The sequence below is a fragment of the Psammomys obesus genome, unplaced genomic scaffold, assembly GCF_907164565.1.
Source record: "Psammomys obesus unplaced genomic scaffold, mPsaObe1.curated_primary_1811, whole genome shotgun sequence".
In the NCBI taxonomy this organism is placed as follows: Eukaryota; Metazoa; Chordata; class Mammalia; order Rodentia; family Muridae; genus Psammomys; species Psammomys obesus.
Genome location: NW_026596125.1, coordinates 7,556,128 through 7,574,292, shown reverse-complemented (window position 1 = coordinate 7,574,292; position 18,165 = coordinate 7,556,128). Strand labels below are relative to the sequence as shown.

The 18,165-nt window shown below is 45.2% G+C and overlaps 1 protein-coding gene across 5 annotated transcripts in view; it reads left to right on the top strand.

The window, feature by feature from the left end:
* Nucleotides 1-18,165, top strand: part of Cfap43 (cilia and flagella associated protein 43) — a 77,551-nt gene that overhangs the window by 12,411 nt on the left and 46,975 nt on the right. For all 5 annotated transcript variants that reach the window (XM_055591707.1, XM_055591710.1, XM_055591709.1 and 2 more), the window contains exons 6-11: nt 3,326-3,485; nt 6,770-6,837; nt 8,418-8,549; nt 11,246-11,362; nt 15,618-15,698; nt 17,972-18,120. In XM_055591707.1, coding sequence (XP_055447682.1) covers nt 3,326-3,485; nt 6,770-6,837; nt 8,418-8,549; nt 11,246-11,362; nt 15,618-15,698; nt 17,972-18,120 — 707 coding nt within the window. The remainder of the gene's footprint in view (nt 1-3,325; nt 3,486-6,769; nt 6,838-8,417; nt 8,550-11,245; nt 11,363-15,617; nt 15,699-17,971; nt 18,121-18,165) is intronic.

Sequence of the window (18,165 nt, the reverse complement as noted above, 5' to 3'; positions counted from 1 at the left end):
TATGCTAGTTATTCGGGGTATTAGAAACCTATTCAGTTGTGTGGGGGAAAATCAAGAGCAGATGTTATCCGGGCAGAAATTGGATCCAACATAATGAATTTTAAACTTGAGAGTCCTGTTTCCTTGTTCCATCTACCTTAAAAAAAAATCTTAAAAACAGAATAAGAATCTCTTTGATAAACTCAAATATTCCTCAACATAGATGTATTGTTCCAATGTTTAATGTAGTACAAAATAGGAATCCAGTTTTCCATCTTTGGTCTTGAAGTGAACAGAATGATGTGTCGCCCCAGAGGACTTGAAAAGGAGGCTGAGCTGGCAAGTGTTCTTAGACATTATTACAACACACTCGTTTATAAAACTCAAAACTCACGACCACAGCTTATACAATCCACATGCTCTCACATTTACTCTTAAATAATACCAAGTACATAGGTTAAAGAAAATATTATTAAATCAAACCTACAAGAAGTGAAAAATAAAAAATAAAAACATCTATTTGTACTTTAACTTTCCACAGCCAAAATCTTTCCAAGTCTTAATCCTTACATTGTGTTTTATATATAGATCTACTGGTATTGAGGGAACCAGAGGCAAGTGAGTCAAATGATCCAGGCTAGCCTGGGCTACACACAAGACAGACAGACAGACAGACAGACAGACAGATACATAGATAGATAGATAGATAGATAGATAGATAGATAGATAGATAGATAGATAGATAGATAGATAATAAAATGTTAAGTATGCTTACCTGTGCCATAAAGTCTTTCTGTGATGTGTAGTCTGTCAGATGTCATCAGAACTGCTCAGTTGGGTTTCAATATTATGCTTCAGTGAGCATCTCCTTTCCTGATGAGTCGGGTCTCGGGCAGATCCCACAGAAAAGCCACTCACAGGCAACAGTCTAGTCCCTTTGGTTGGTTGGTAGTGGCTTTTCTTTTCCTTTGATCCTTTCCTTCTTTCTGGGGTGGGAAGGCAAGTGGTGATTATTCAGGCTTTTATTTTCTAACTGTTCAAGCCTTTGATGACATGAAACAGGGTCAGTCATACAATTAAAGTCGCGCCCCACCCCCTCCTTTAAACTAAAGCATGGTAATGCTGCTGCATCTTCTTGTCCCTGACTACTGCCTTGGTCCAATTTCAAGGTCCACCCGAGCAACTCGCTTCCCCCTCCTCCCTCGGCCAGGAAGAGCCCATTGCTTTCTTACCACTGCTCCCGTCACCTACATGTCTGTCCTAGCCATCACTTCTCCACAACTGACCCACTGAGAAGAAACCAGACTGGACGCACTGGCTGCCATACAGCCAACAGCCAACGCACATTTGTTGGAACACAAACCATCAACAGCCTCTGCCAGTTGAGAATCTGGTAGGAACACGGGCTTTGGCAGGACTGCTGCTGTCAATACTTCTAATCTACGAATCTTTGGTACACACTAAAAGAGCGATGTGCTGTCTATTATCACACAGCTGAGCGGTTGTTAGAAGGGAAGGTTGCTGCGCCAGTGGCCGCCGGGACGTCCCCACTGTGGCCCTCCCACTTCACCTCTCTCCAACATGTCCCTCAGCACGGAAGAGTCCCTGTGCTCAACCTTGCAACTTATTTTTTATTCTGTTTCTTTTTGCTGGTATGGAAACTCCACGAGGGAAGGGAATTTTCTCTGTTACTCACTGTCACATGCGGATGCTTGAAGCAGTGTCTGGAAAGGAGCAGCTACTCGCTACTCGGTGAAAGTTGCTCAGATGAACGGGTGCCTGAGTAAAAGCAGGACATACACGCAGACCTTCTGTCCTGTTCTGTTTTCCAGGACAGGGCTTCTCTGTGTAACCCTAACGCAGTCTGCAGACCAGGCTGGCCTCAAAGTCAGGGGTCCACGTGCTCTGCCTCCTGAGCACTGGGGTTGATGGCCTGTGCCACCACCGTCTGGCAGCACAAACAGAGCTCGTAAAGAATCTGGACATGCTGGGCCCCCGGCTCATTGCCAACGTTTACGTCAATGGGTACAAGGGCACCAGAAGACAAGGCCCAAGTCTTAGTTGTGCAGAACCACAGGAAGCTCACCCCTGCACACAGGTACACACACACTCGAGTGCACGTGTTCACATACTCAAACAGGCACACACACCACTGTACACTGGCACACACGTGCGCACACCTGCTCTCGCAAATGTGCACAGACATGCATACAAACGTTTCAAATAGTTCAGTGAAAGGAGTGGGGTAGGAACGTGGCTCCATGGAGCAATGCTTGTTCACCATGAGCCCCTAGCACTGCAAAAAGAAGGGGAAAGAAAAAGGAAGAGAGAGAGAGAGAGAGGAGGAGGGAGGGAGACATGCAGAGGAGGGAGAAGGAGAGAAGGGGAAGAAAAGGAGAGCTGGAAAGAAGGGAAAGGGAGGGGGAGGAGAGAGAGGGAAAGAAGGAGAGAGGGAAGAGGGAGGCCACGTTCTAGTATCCTGAACTCCCAGCCTAGCACTGCAGACAGCTTTTCTGACACAGCCTGGGGAGGCGGGTCCCTCCGAGGCTCACTGGGAGGAGGCTCTGGAGTCAGATCCTCTGCTGACAGGAGATGGCCCCTCCTTGCTGAACACAGTGCTAAAGCGCTGTGGGAGAACAGTTGATGTCATCATCTAGGGCAAGCCTGAACAAATTCTGGCCTATTTTTGTGACCCAAGTCTTTCAAGGGTTATAAAAAAGAAAACAGGGACAGTCCTCAATCTATGGGGTCCACTAACCCTGAAACGCCCACTCCCTAATCGTTTATGGAGAAAAAAAACAAAACCCAACTTACTTTAAACTTGCTCCAAACTCTCTTTCAGTGCCTAAAAAGAGTTTGGGGTACTTACATTCTGATTCCCTCTATTGAATCGAAGGCACTTCCAGTGATCATGAACCACATTAGAGGAGCCGTAGAGTTAGGCCAAAGGTCATCTCATTGCCTTTGACAGCCCGCTAAGCAGAGACCCCAAGCTGACCTTTGTAGGACCAGAAGACAAGATCCTAGTGACAGTCTTTCCTGAAAAGGGGGGAGGGGTTCGTAGCCAATCAAGGACTCAAGTTGCCAAAAGGGGCATCAGAATCTGTAACGAGATTACAAGAGCCTTAGTTGTTCGTAGTGAAATAATATATACATATATATAGAGAGAGAGAGAGAAAAACAAAACGGAGGAAAGAGAATTGCCACTGATGTTGAAAATGAAAAGCTCACGTGTCCACCCTGGCGGCTCCCTCTGGCTTCTTTATGGCAGTTGTTTTGGTGGGTGTTTCTGTGGCCCTTGACCACCATGGCCGCCTTAACACGTGGGTGCTGTTCTCTTCCGAAGCCCAAAGATGACATCTACCCTTTGCTTCACCCAACAATGCACTGCTGGACTCCGACGAGCGACCTGTACATTGGGTGCGAAGAGGGCCATCTTCTGATGGTTAACTCGGAGAGCTTGAAGGTTACCGTGCTGCAGAAGGCAGACGACCTACAGCTGATGGGTAAGAGAGCACTCCGCCCAGAGCCCGGAGGCGAGCTGGGGGGTTGGCTTCGCAGACCCTACAGGGAGGCAGTTAGGTCCCAGATTTGCCCTTTGCTTCCAGACGTCCTGGGCCGCCGCCTCTTTAATTCTCTGTCACCGAAGCCCTGTGCATAGACCTTGTGCCTGCCCGCTGTTTGCTGTTAACAGGCTCCCAGCGTTCCGATGCCACTTTATACGCTCCTGTCATGAAATCCTTGAGGTGCCGCAAGAAGATAGACGTGTAGCTCCGCAGCCACACGAGGTTTAAACGCACCCTCATAGTCATGGGCTGGAAAGATGTCTTTGCAAATTAAGCTGCTTGCTGAACCAATCTGGGATCCCCAGAAGCCCCATGGGTAGACAGAGAAAACCAACTCTTGCAAGTTTTCACACATAAACTGTGGCAAAGGCACCTTCCCTCTCATCACGCCTAAACTCAAAACAAGCAAGCTCAGATTCCTATAAGCTCCGGGGCTGACGCCAGAATCCATGGAATAAGGACTCCCAAGTCAGCTAATCATGTCCTTTTCTGTCTCCCATTGCTTTCAAACCCCCTTTCTGGGACAGCCACGTCTTTAAATGCGCTATCCTGCAAACCCCTTTTCATGTGAGGTATTTCAAGGAGGACCTTATCAGCTCTCCCTTACATCCAGTATCTGTTCTTGGTTCCATCATATGTGGCCAGTGTACGGCCTGGACCACAGGAACGCACCCAACCCAAATATGGGCTCTGGGGAGAGAGTGTCTCCAAGGTCAGTTAACCAAACCCTTGCCCTGTACTCTTCACCCCGCCCATCTTTTCACATCCAGATTTTTGCAACAAACCTCACACCCTTTCTGATAATCTACATTCAGTCCAAAGCAAGCAGCTGGTTACTGCCAAATGCTCATGTTGAATACTTGGGCTTACCACTCAGCTCAGCCAGGGGCCTTGCTACCCTGGTGTCCTGCTTCCTGCCTCTGGTCCTCACTGCCACACAGACATTTTCCAGTGGCCCCAGGATGAGTCCTCGCTGACCAGTGTTTCCTCCTGGCACTGCACAGATCTGTCTCCTGGCTCATTCTCTTGCCTTTTCCCCTCTCCGTACCACCCCAGCGTCTGGCTCACATATCACTCCCTCTTGCAAAGTTTTCACAGCTTCAGTGTCTTTCATAGAGTCCCTCTCCCAATCTCTGACTCCCATTTCCTTGGCAAAGCTTTCTCCCATACTCCTTTAATTGTGACTGCCCCTCCAGCACCCCTCCTCTCAGCGGAGAATTGATAGTGTTTCTGATACCCGGCCGCTTTCTGAGAGCAAGCCTCTGGGGCTGGGTCCATCTTGAACACGTTAAAACCTCGCAGCACAGCTGTGCTCTCTCGCTGCATTTTATAGTTAGCTTTGTCAGGAATACCCATGTCTTTCCTGTCGACTTCCGTGTGGACCCCGGTCTAGCCACACCCCAATGTTCAGGCACATCACGTGCCCACACTGGGACACCATGGGCTCAGTTGGAGCCTCACCCCATGCTATACCAGTGGCCCCAAGCCACTCTTCCCTCCTGGCCATCAGCTGAGGTCACTGGAAGTCTTTGCTGTTTCACTCCATTTAATCTCAGAATCTGTTAACTACAGAACCAAGCGGCCTCTGCAGGTACTTGCAGAATGAATTATAAAACAATGCTTTTCATTCTCAATACCTATCACCTGTCTAATGTATTTTATACAATTAGGCTTAACCAAGTTGTCTTTAGTATTTTTTCACTAGTTCTTTCCTGCACATTCTTTTTTATTTTTTGCAGTGTATTACAGATGCTTTCAAATACATAATTATCAGTTGGGTGTGTTGGCACAAGAGACTGTAATCCCAGTGCTCACGAGGCTGAGGCAGGTGGATTATGAGTTTCAAACCAGCTCAGACTACATAAATACATACACACACTCTTTTTGAAGGCAAAATCATATTTTTCAAGTACTGTTAGAATGTGGAAGTCCCAGTCATGGGACAATAGAGCTTGCCAACATAATAAGTACATAGCCACATAATTTCCATCCTCTAGGGACATTGATATTATTAAGTACATGTTGACAAATAACCACAGCCAAGGGACTGAGAGTGGAGAGACATCTCCCAAGGTGAAGGGTGTAGGTCAGTCAGAATTGTGCTTTTTCAGATTAATTTGGCCACAGTTGGGAAAGGAGATCCTCAAAGTAGGTATCTGTATACAGCCCCTGGACAAGGCCAGGTCTCTTTAAGATTACAGTGGTAGCTGGGTTACAGAAGGTGCTGCCAGGAGGTGGGCTATGCCTGAAGGAAAGGATATTCCTCCCAGCAGCCAACAACATCCGACATGTTCTCCACAGCAAACAAACATTTTGATGGATGCCATCTGTCTTAGATGGGGCTTTCCTTGCTATGAAGAGATACCATGACCAAGACAGCTCTTACAAAGGCAAACATTTAATTGGGGCTGGCTTACTGTTTCAGAGGTTTAGTCCATTATCGTCATGACAGGAAGTATGGCACAATGCAGGCAGACATAGTGCTGGAGGAGCCTTGAGGGTTCTACATCTTGACTCTCAAAGGCAGCTAGGAAAATGCTGGATTTGTTTCACATTGGCCCTTACTTGAGCATTTAAGACCTCAAAGCCCCGCCCCCACACAAGGCCACACCTATTCCAACAAGGCCACACCTACTCCAACAAAGCCACACCTACTCCAACAAGGCCACACCTACTCCAAGAAAGCCACACCTCCTAATAGAGCCACTCCCTATGGCCAAGCACCCAAACACTTGAGTTTATGGGGCCACACCTATTTAAACCACCAAGCCATCTGAGCCCCTGCAGTTACCATGTTTTCCTACATAAACTGTTAACACAGTTTTATTATTTCCTCTTCCTCAAAGACAATGTCTTATTAATAACAAATGTTCTTGCAGAACTTTTTTTCCTGGTGTGATTTATTTGATATAAATTTGTGAGCCATTATAAGTTATATAAATTTATAAAACGCACAAATCTTAAGTACACAGCCCAGTGATAGTATGGTTTGGATTGGGTGAGTCTTCGACACCAGCGTTTCCAGTCTCTGGTGATGGTTTTCTGAAAACAGAAATGCATCCGCTGTCTAGTTCTCTACTGATTCCTCAGGTTGGTACTGTAGACCTCCAGCCCAACCTGTTTGACTCTGCGATTGATTACTCGTTCCCACGCAGCTCTTACTACGCGATGTGTTGCTGATCTTTAATTCTGTCAACTTTCTCTTGTTTGTTCTCTCCCCGAAGACGGAGGCCAGCTTATCAGCCCACTCATCCTGGTGTATCAGAAGGACGGCATACTGGCTTCTGGAGTTGTAATGTATCCCGCTTCTCAGAATTGTTTGCTTCATGAAAAAGCACAGTTCCCCTTTGCTGCCGCTGACATTTATGAGCCGTATTTTGCCATGCCAGGTTCTTTCAGATTAGCAACTAAAATTGTCGTTGTTGAATGTAATGATGGAAAATTTACCAGGAGAAATTTCCATTGCATACAAAAAGAGAAGACAGGTAACGGACAATCATGTCTATGTTGTTGCAAATGAACACGCGTGGGCTTTAGAGAGCCGCAGTTGTCCCTCTCACCCAGGGGAAGTACACCCAGTGACGTACAGCCCATCACTGTGCCTGTCTCTACGGTCATGAATTGGGCTGTGAGATATGAGCTGATAAGGAGATTCAGTCTTACCAATCTCCACTCATTTGAGCAGATGGCATTAGCCACAGTTTGTACCAGGCACCATGCAAAGTGTGTTATTAATCCTCACAGCTTGTCAGGTAGAAATTTCACGCGCTCCTCATACAGATGAAAGTACCATGTCTTGCAGCAGTCACCAGAGAGTGAACCTGGGGTATCACACCCCAAGGACTGTGCTCTTATCTACGAGAACACACAGTCCCAGGAAGTTTAAAATGGGGACAGATCACGTGTTTCCATGTTGTTGTAACCAGTGTCGTCAATGTTAAGGTTGGTGGCAGCATTACATTGAAATCTCAGGCCTAGGTGAAGCGGTTCCTAGTCCATTTGTCTGGCCTCAGGTTACCGTGAGGCCAGTGAGGAAATGACAAATTAGGATGACAGGTGTGGCTCCACCGATCAGAGGCCACCTTGAGCTTCTAGGCTTACACCCCACTTATAGTTCCCTTCCTGGAGTTTTCTACAGAAAGCCACCCGCCACTTCCTACATTTACCCTGAGTTTGTGACCTTTAAGATTCTTTCTTCCTTCATGACCCCTGTCTTTGTTCTGGTGAGGGATGGGGAGTGATCATGAGCCTGGGGCGAGCAGTTTGCCTGACTCTCCCACCACCCGCGTCTCAACCGTATGTAGTCACTCCTCTTAAATGCCTGGCTTAGTTACAATGGGGTTCCACCTAGAAAATGGCGGCTTCCTCCCCAAGCCTTCTAACCATTGCAGAAATAACTCACACCCTCCAGAGAATCGTTTGATTAAGGCTATTGATCAGCAACCAGTTGCTTATTTATGGAATAAATAAGCCCATTTGTATGGAACACCTGCCATGTTCTAGCGCTGTTTGAGAGCTGGAGAAGGGAACATGAAGTAAATAAAGAGCATGCTCCTGCCTTTGCGTCCCATAGGTGGTTAAAAAAATGCACATGGTCGTGATTTTAAGACACACTTAGGTCTAATGTCCTTTGAAAGGAGGAGAATTAACACACGAGCCATTCAAACTCTGCCTCATTTGTCCTGCTTTCTGCATAATGAAGCGCACAGCTTAAAGCCGTCTGAATCAAAGGTGGCAATGCGTTCTAGATGCAAACACGAACGGGGCTCTCAAACGGGGCTCGTTCATGAGGCTTGACTTGTCTACTGACAAAGGGGACTACACTTTGGCAAGCGCTGACTTTGTGTCTGTCTCATTGTGTTTGGTCTGTAGGATGGTGTGGTATACTCTTTCATCATCAAGGACTTCAAGTACCAAGTGAAGAGCTTTCTTAAGTTTGACGGGACAGTGGCAAATTTGACGTTTTCCCCTAGTTACAAAATGTTGCTGATTCAAACAGACAAGGTACATTAATTAGTTAGTGATTTCTTGACGCACAAACTTTAGACATGGTCGAGGTGTGATGGGAATGGAGAACAGAGTGTATTGTGAAATGATTCATGACTCATCAGTATCCTCTCAAGCATAAGTGGAAAGTACCTTAGACGAAGAGCCGAATTAAAAATTGATTATGCACGCCAACACAGCGAAGAATCTCTGTGAATCCAGGGTCCTCGGTACTCTCTTGGGCCTGCCATGTCCCTTGCTTCTGTTTCCCTTTGCTGCCTCCACTTACTCCAAACGTTTTCCTTCTGGCTTTGACAGCCTTCCACTACTCCTGCTTATGTTTCTGTCCTATTGGTAACTTTGGAAGAAAGTTACCAACTAGAAAATAAAACTGTTCTGAAAAATAGATCTGGAGTAACTTTCACCCATCTACTTGTGTCAATCAGTCTGGTCAGGAAAAGTCCAACTGGCTTTTCAAATCTATACGCTCGAACCATGGTTCTAGTTAACTCACCCAAATATGGGTTCTGTATGAAAAGAAGGTTGAAGAATCAATGCAGAGTTAAACAAATGGTTTTCTGAGTTATACAGTTAGAAATAACCCCTAGGGGCTGGAGAGATGGCTCAATGGTTAAGAGCATGGGCTGCTCTTCCAAAGGCCCAGGGTTCCAATCCCAGCACCCACATGGCAGTTCACAACTGTCTGAAACTGCAGTTCTAAGGGCTCTGACACCCTCACACAGACAGACATGGAGGCAAGTAAAATGAAATAATTATCATGTAAATAAAATGAAATAATTAAAAATTTTAAAAAAGAAATAACCCCTAATTCATAAAATAACTTTCAAAGATCAAGATGAGCAGTCATTTTATTGTTAGGCAACAACACTGGAAAGATTGCAAATAAAATTAAATATTTTGGCTTTGTGTATGAGAAGACTTAACTTTCTGGTAATTCCTAGAAGTCAAAACAATGGTATTATGTTGTATAAATAAATTAAAAATTAAAAATACCTGTTGAGAACAAGAAACTATTTTTAAAAGTCCTAATAGAAAAAATAGCCAAACAAAACTACTAAAACACACACCACCACCACCACCAACAACAGAGGAAACGCTAAGTGAACATATCTGGGGCTGGAAAGATGGTTCGTGGTTCAGAGCCCTGTCGTTCTCCCAGAACACTCGTATCAGATTCTCGGCACTCACACAGCGGCTCACAGCCCAGGGGCTCGCACCTCTCCTCCGGCCTCCATGACTGCTGAGCATGCATGTTGCACACAGACATAAATGCAGGAAAACACTCGAGCACATGGAATAAAAATGGGGCCAGGACTTAACTAGGACACAGACACATATGCAAGCAAAACACCCATGCCTCATGGTAACCTTGTTAAAAAAAAAAAAGAAAGGAAAAGAAAAAGAAAAAGAAAGACAAAGGTTACAAAATGAAATGAGCATACCCAACAGAAGACTTGACGTGGAAGATAGAAGACATTTTTAAGATTGTTGCCTAGAGAAGCAGAGTGGAGGAGAGCACAGAAGAAAGGATAAGCGATGTGAACAATACAGCGAAAGTAGCATGTCTGACTCAAGTGGGAGAGAGGAGAAACAGGTTGGCAGAGGTATTTATTCTTCAGGAGACACTAACTGGTACCTTTCCAGAATTGATTAAACAGAAGCATTCAGAGATGTAAGAGATACCGTAAATCCCAAGCGGAGCAAAATGACATCCACACTTACAATTCCCACGAAGAGCTTTTGAAAAAACAAAGACAAAACCCTTTCAAAAAATTAAATGAGTTAAGAAGAAAAAAGTACTTCAAATACCTTTTCAGATACTCTAAAACTGAGGTGTACCAGCAGCAGGCTGTTACCAGAGAAAACTGTTAAAAATGTACTTCAGGGGGGGCACAGGAGGAAAGATCCCAACTAGAAGGAAAAAAAAAATCAAAGATGCAAAACCTAACTCTTCATGGTGCCAGCACATCTGACACATCAAGGTCCAGTGAGAAGACAGCAAAGGGTGGTCATGTATCATTCAAATGCCAAGAGGAAGGAATCTGGACATGCTCTGTTGGCATCAGATGAGAAAACCCTCAATGGTGAAAATCACACAGATGATACATTCCCTTATTTCAAAGGACAGAATAAGAAACATATCAGGATGTATGAACATGTAAAATGCACAGGGGCCTAACAACATGGCCACAGATACATATAATGCATGATGGAATGACTAGGAAAAACAAAGGCACACTACGAGCAGGACATTCCAACAGGCTTCTCTGCATGTGTGGTGGGGTGAACTGTGTATTCTCTACATGTATGACGGAATGGACCATGCAGTTTTGGCATACCCGTCTACGCAGACAGCGCTTCTCTCAGCCCCTCAGAGCCCACAGTGGCTTCTCTGAGTGAGAGCCCCAAACTGTGTTTTAAACAACCCATCGCAACCCAGATTCTGCGCCCATCTCTGGCCTTATCTCCCACATGCTTGTCTCATGCTGCATCTACTTATGCGTTGAGTCATTCCTTCATCTAAATGAACAAGAGTTGCATATTTTAAGCTCCTCCGGGACCTTGTTTAAGTCTGCCGTTTCCTCTCACCTGGCCCCAAACAGCGTGTGGCACACAGTGGCCATTAAACAAGTGTCTGTTGAACTAATGACATATGTAAGATGTGTTTTCTTTTCTTTGTGTCGATTCTGCAGGGGTCTGTTTACACCTACACATTTGGTGAAGAGATGCCTCTAGATAGAATCCTAGAAGCCTATGATGGGAAAGTTCAGGCCACTGACTTCATCACACCGGGAACCAAGCACCTCGTGGTAAGAAATGGTCTCCTGGGGCACAGTAGGAGGAAACGTGTTGTATCTCAAGTATTAAATTCCTATCCATAGCATCTGGGTATCTTTAGACCCCCTCTTTGAAAGGCAAAGTTTTCCAAAATCACACGCTAAGAATGAGATATTCTTAAGAGACTGTATCAGAGAAATTGGATTAATAACAGCATTCCAAAAACAGAGGTTCCGGGCCCAGGTGGCTTATCTGGTGAATTCTGCTAAACATTTAAGGAAAAAATATAGTGCCAATTTTCCACAATAACATTTAAAAGTTAGAAGCAGAAGGAATCCATCCCAACTCACTCTCTGAGGCTTTCCTCCGACCTGAGCCAGACCAAACACTACAAGAAAAGTAAACTGCAGATCAGAATCCTCCTGAGCACAGAGACAGAAGAACGATTACATACCTTAGCTGAGGGTCATTTATTCCAGGTACGTAACACTGAGACACTGTTTCCACATCAGCTAGTCAGCTGATGTAACCCATCACATCACCAGCAAACATCACAAGACTAAAGAAGAAACAGTGTGTCATCGTATCAGGAAATGAAGCACTGGACAGCATGTTGCCTATTTATAATAAAACTACTCAGAAGAGAAATCAAGTACAGCTGCTCCCCTTGCTAGGAATAGCTACAAAATGCCTAATTCTTAATAAGTTGGTGGTGGTGGTGGGTTTTTGTTTTTTGTTGTTTTTTTTTTTTTTTTTTCAAGAAAAAGGGTATACAGCCTGGAAAGAAATAAAACTGCCTCCATTTTCAAGTGACACGATTGCCATCACACAAAAAAATCACAATCAGCAAACACCCCTAATACTGAGTGAACACAGCAAGACTGCTGGAGAAACTGTTACCACACAAAAAGATGAATTGTTTTCTCACAGAGCAATAGTGAGCAATTAGGGTTTGAAATTAAAAACACAATAAAATGAACTAGGTAGACATCTAACAAAAGATAGTATGCGTTATATGAGAAAAGCTGTAAAACCCCGAGGAAAGAACTAAAACAATTATCTTAAGCTATGGCAAGCTGTCATATTGACGTGGACAAGAAGCTGCAGCTTTGTTAAGATGCCACTTCTTCACAGGCTGAGCTACAGGCTTACTCTAATTCTAGTCAAAATACCAATCAATAGGTTATTTTACAAAAAAAAAAATTGATTGATTATAAAATTTACAAAGCAGTGCAAAAATCAATATACTATTGAAGGAAGCATCGGTGCAGGATTAAGAGATAAATACAGTCAGGACTGATGCTAGAACAATAAAGATTGGTATTGATGAAAGAATAAAATAGTAGATAAATGTAACAGAAAACAGAGCCCCAAATAAACTCACATGAATATGATCAACTAATGTGGTTTTTTTTTTTTTGGGGGGGGGGTAAACTTTATTTTGAGAAAGGGTCTTGCTGAGTTGCCCAGGCTGGCCTTGAACTTACAATATTCATGCCTCCTCCACTCCCCAACTTGCTGGGATTGTTGGGTAAGCGCTACCCCATGCCTTACACAGTACACTGACATTTGATAAAGTAGCACAGACAATTCGGTGAAACTAGATCACCGTCTTTTCACCAAATGGTGCCGGAACAACTGCTTTCTGCGTGCGTATAACGCCCACACCTGCACCCGCCCCGGCAGGGGCACACTCACACACACACACACACACACACACACACAAATATAAGTGTGTTACGCATTTCAAACCCAGATGCAAATATAAGACTTTCTAAAAAATTAAAATTAGTTGTAGACAAATGTAAAAGCAAAATTATAAAATTATTAAAAGATGATGAAAAATTCAAGTTACTTCAGGCTTGATGGTAGTAGGCTCTTTAACTACAATACCAAAAACAATCTACAGGGGGAAAAACCAGTGGGTTGCATTTGACCGGAACGTCTGCTCTGTGAAAGACCTCCAGAGTAGAAAGCCCGAGGCACATCCTCTGCTCAGAGAAGGTAAAGGCAAACCATAGACTAAAGGAGCAAATGTCTCTACAGCAGGTATAGCTGAAAAAGGACAGGGGTTCTATATTTGCAGAAAGCATTTGGGAATTCAATAGTAAGAAAGTGAATAACCTTGTCCAGAAGTAGGCAACACACACACACACACACACACACACACACACACACACACGCGCGCGCGCGCGCGCAAATAGACTCCACACTAAAGAAGGCATATGGATGGAAAATAAGTATATGAAAAGATGCTGGAAACATCCGTCCTTAGAGAATTGCATGTTGAGGCAATGAAATGCTACCACCTATTAGAATGTCTAAAATCTAAAATGCTGGCAATGGCCGAGACTGCTTCAGAGCAGCCGAAACGCGAAGCACTCATTTGTTGCACATAGATACGGCCAATTTGGAAGACAGTTTGTCAGTGTCTCTCAAAACTAAGCAAGCACCATATGCTCTGGCGGTTATACCCCTTAGTATTTACCAAACAGGCTGAACACATAATGCCATCCAAAGGGAGCTGCGTGTGCATGTTTACAGCAGCTTTGTTCAGAATGGCTCAAGCCTGGAAAACAACTGAGGGCCCGCCCGCCGCCTGGCGGATGGCAAGACTGTGGCACAGTGTGCTGTTGCTCAATAATAAAAAGAAACAAAGCTGTCAGGCCACAGAAAGACTCGGAGAGGTCACAAACACGTAGTGCTGAGTGAGGGAAGCCAGTGTGGAAAAGCCTACCCGCGGTGCGACTCTTAACAGGATACTCTGGCAAAGGCAAAGTCACGGAGACAGTTAGAAAGCAATCAGTGGCTGTTAGGGGTGTGCGGAGGGAGGCAGGAACAGACAAGAGGAGATGTTTTTAAGGCAGAGAAACTGTGAATGCATGTCATCCCCAACTCATCAAACTCTCAGAATGAGAAACATTAAGATTGAAGGCGCCTTGATGTAAACTCTAGACTTCAGCCAGTGACCGGAGGGGTGTGGACCAACACGCTTGTCCCGTTCTGATGCCAACTGCTAACAACGGAAAGCTGTGTGGGAGGTCAGGGGGCTCCAGTGGGCCTTCTGCTCAAAGCTTCCATAGTTCTTAAAAAAACGCTCTTAAAGTGAAATACTTTTAAAATAACAATATAGAATTTTCTATTTCTAGGCTTAATCATTATCATTAGGCAATAATCCCACTGAGTTTCCAGGGTTTTTTTAAATTATTATTATTTGAAGTATGATCATGGGGAAAATGTTTTACTTTATTTTTATGTGTGTGGGTGTTTTGCCTGCATATATGCCTGGGGCCTGCAGAGGCCAAAGAGGACATCAGATGCCTTAGAACTGGAGTTTGGAGGACTGTGAGCTGCCATGTGGGTGCTGGGAATCAAGCCTTGGTTCTCTGGAAGAGCAGCTAGTGCTCCTAACCACTGAGCCATATGTCTAGTCCTTTATCTCACTTTTCCTTAACCTAGTTATTACATTATTTAAATCATATTAAAGATAATTTGTTTTATTTCTTTTGGTTTTTTGAGACAGAGTTTCTCTGTGTAGCCCTGACTGTCCTGGAACTTGCTCTGTAGACCAGGCTGGCCTTGAACTCACAGAGATCTGCCTGCCTCTGCCTTCCCAAGTGCTGGGATTAAAGGCACGCACCACCACTGGCTGGCTACTTTCTTGCATTTTATTGTTTATTTTGTGTGAGTGTGTATGTGTGTGCTCACACAAAGGCATCAGAGGACCTTGTGGGAGTTGGTTCTTTCCATGTCTGGCCATGTGGGTTTCTAAATCAAATTCAGGTCATCAGGCTTTGTGGCAAGTGCCTTTACCCACTAACTGTGTGTTTACTTTGTAGCCCTGGCTACTCAGAAGCTCACTACATAGACTCACTGGCCTCAAACTCGCAATGATCCTCCTCCTCCTCCCAAGTGCTGAAATTAATTGTTTTAAAAACACCAAAGGAGCCCGAGTATAATAGTTGGTGCCTGTAACCCTAGCGCTTAGGAAAGGAGGCAGGAGGACTGGGAGTCCAAGCCTGGCCTGGGTTATATATGAAACCTTTCAGAGAGACAGAGGGGGGTGGGGGAGGGGGAGAGAAGAAAGCAAAAGGATAAAGAAAAAGGTAAGAGTTAACATTTCTTCAGAAAAGAAGACTCGAGGTTGAAGTTATAGGTTAAGCAGTAATAACGTACAGCAAGAGTGAAGCCTTTCACTGGGCCCACAGGTGGGCGTTCTACCGGTGCAGCCTGTGGTCCCACCCGGCGTCTAACCGTGCACTCAGCGTACCTGTCTTTCTCCCCCAGATGCTCACAAGCTCGGGGGAAGTTTCTATTCTGTGGATAGAGGACTGCACTTGCATAAGCAGGCTCCTGCTGAGGGTTCCGGTGAGTGCGCCCAAGAAAACCAGGTTTCAAACATTTCTGTTCTGCCTCCACTCACCTTCTCTATGTTCGGATCCCAGGGGTCTTTGGAAACCCTTGCTACCTCACTGTCTCACCATACAGAGTTAGGGTTGAAGATGGCTGATTCAGTCATGCTCAGCTTCACATCATAGCATCAGGGAAGGGGACCATCAGCAGGAGGATGGAGACACGGCAGCCATTTTCCCTTTCTACAGGCCTCAGGGAGCATCGTCTAAGGGAGTCACCCTGTGAATAAGAGGGCACTCAGTCTTAACATAAATGCGGTCCTGAAATTAGGGTCACTCTTCACACTGAGCCCTAGAAATTATGGGAGCAGATTTCTCAGGGGATATTTTAGGCCTTTATGGAAGGAAGACATCTGTGTGCTAGCCGGAAAACACAACACCTTTCTCAATCTGCCATCACTTCTGCATAACTCACAGTACATTTGCACAAAATGATGTAAAGAAATGTAAAGACCTAACAAATAGTAATAGGGCTGGATTTTTTTTCCCATTGCATCTTAGAAGATAGGGACATTCCAGTTCTTTTCTCCTACAAAATTTAAAACCTCATTTATGAAATATTTACATCAATTATATAAGACATGATACTAAGAAAGTATCATGTCATATAATGTTACAAGTTACAAAAAATAAATGACACCTCCCCTCTCCGAAAGGCAACAATAAAAAGTCTAGTCTAAAAGTCCATGAGAGACTTAACACTGCATGCTCTGTGTAACAAAGGCTTCTGTGTGTCAATTTCTATGAGAATTTCTAGAACTAGAGAGACATTACACACCCATCAGAGATCAGCCCAGAAGCAAGTGTGTAACGATACCCCTTAGGGGCCTGGATAACCAGGACTTACCTTGCTCCTCTTGGACAAGGCAAGACACAGCCGCTCTCAGAGGTCTCTGCCAGCCTTCACTGAGCTCCAAGTCAGGTCTGACACATGGCTCTGGTCCAGCCTGCACTTGGAGAGACATGGGTCTTTCCTTATGGTGGATCCCGCTGCAGTGCAGGGAAATGATCGCTGGAAAGACCCAATCAATGATGCTGAGGCCGAATACTCCTGCCTCTGCTGTCTGTAGCTGTTTCCCCATGAACACCTTAGGAAGTGGTTCTCAAGGAGCCCAACCCCACACCTCTAGCTGCCCACATCGCAGCAGATTCCCTTGATGTCACCTGTAAGAGGACGTAAGACTTCTCTCCTACTGCTATTTAGAGTAGCTCACTATAGCTCTAGGATAGAGGTGGATTTCAATAGAATGTGGAAAGCCTCTGCCTCTCTCTCTCTCTCTCTCTCTCCTTCCAGACGTCCTGTAAAGGATTTTAATTAATCTATAATTATAAAAGCCCACTGAGGGGAGCTGGGAGGAAGATGTGGGTAAAATGGCAACTGTGGGGCGTAAGGACTAGGGTTTGGATCTCCAGCACCTGCGGAAATGCTGTGCAGGTGTGGGGGCTGCCTGTAAACCCGGTATGTAGGAGGTAGAAGCAGGCCTCGAGGAGCGCGCTGGATGGCTGGACTAGCTGAACCAGCAGGCTCTGCGTTCAAACGAGAGAACTCTGCTTCAGTATAGAATAAGGTGGGGAACAATCAAAGGAGATGGCTGATGACCATCTGTGGCCCGCATATGCACACACACACACACACACACGTATGTGAGCACTCATATACACACACACACCTATACTATACCCACGAATGCATTAAAAAAAAAAGCCCACTTGGTTAGAATGCTCTCTTTTGAGAGGCAGAGCCTTGGGTGCTCATCTGAACACTGTTCCTAGCCTGACTTTCTTTCTCTTATCCATTCTTGTCCTAGCAGCAGCAGACATATCTGCCTGCAAGACTTAGAATCTATAAGAGGGACCCGGTGTTTCCCTGTGACGTGGTTGTGGGGAGGGTTCTCTGTGGCACTGCAGCCCAGCTGTCCTAAGTGCCTTTTTAGACCCTATCATTCTAATTTTAGCATAAAAACACAACATGAAGTTTCCTGTGGTTGCTTACGCAATCGGTCAGGTTTAGGAATGTTGACTTCCTGAAGAGAAATATGTACCAAAACAAGCTTTGCAGGCTTTTCAAACGTTGTAAGCATTTGAGGTGGGGTGGGGTGCGCTGAGCATGAACTGGGGGGGGGGGGGCCTGGAGTGCAAACAGCCAGCTCTGCAGCCACGGGACGCGTTCAGCCTGGTTGGTTTCTTGTACACGGAGCAGCCTTCATTCTCTGGGGTCTGTCTTAACAGGCAACAACTCTAGCATGCTGCCCTTCCTCCGCATCGGCTGCCGTGGGGACAGAAGATGGCTACGTGTACTTCCTGAACGTCCACGACGTGGAGTCCCCTCGGGTGATGCACTCCGTCTTCCTCTCCCAGTCACCAGTGAAGATCTTGATGTAAGCATCTCCTGCGCTAGCCACGCTGACATCAGGCCTGTCTCC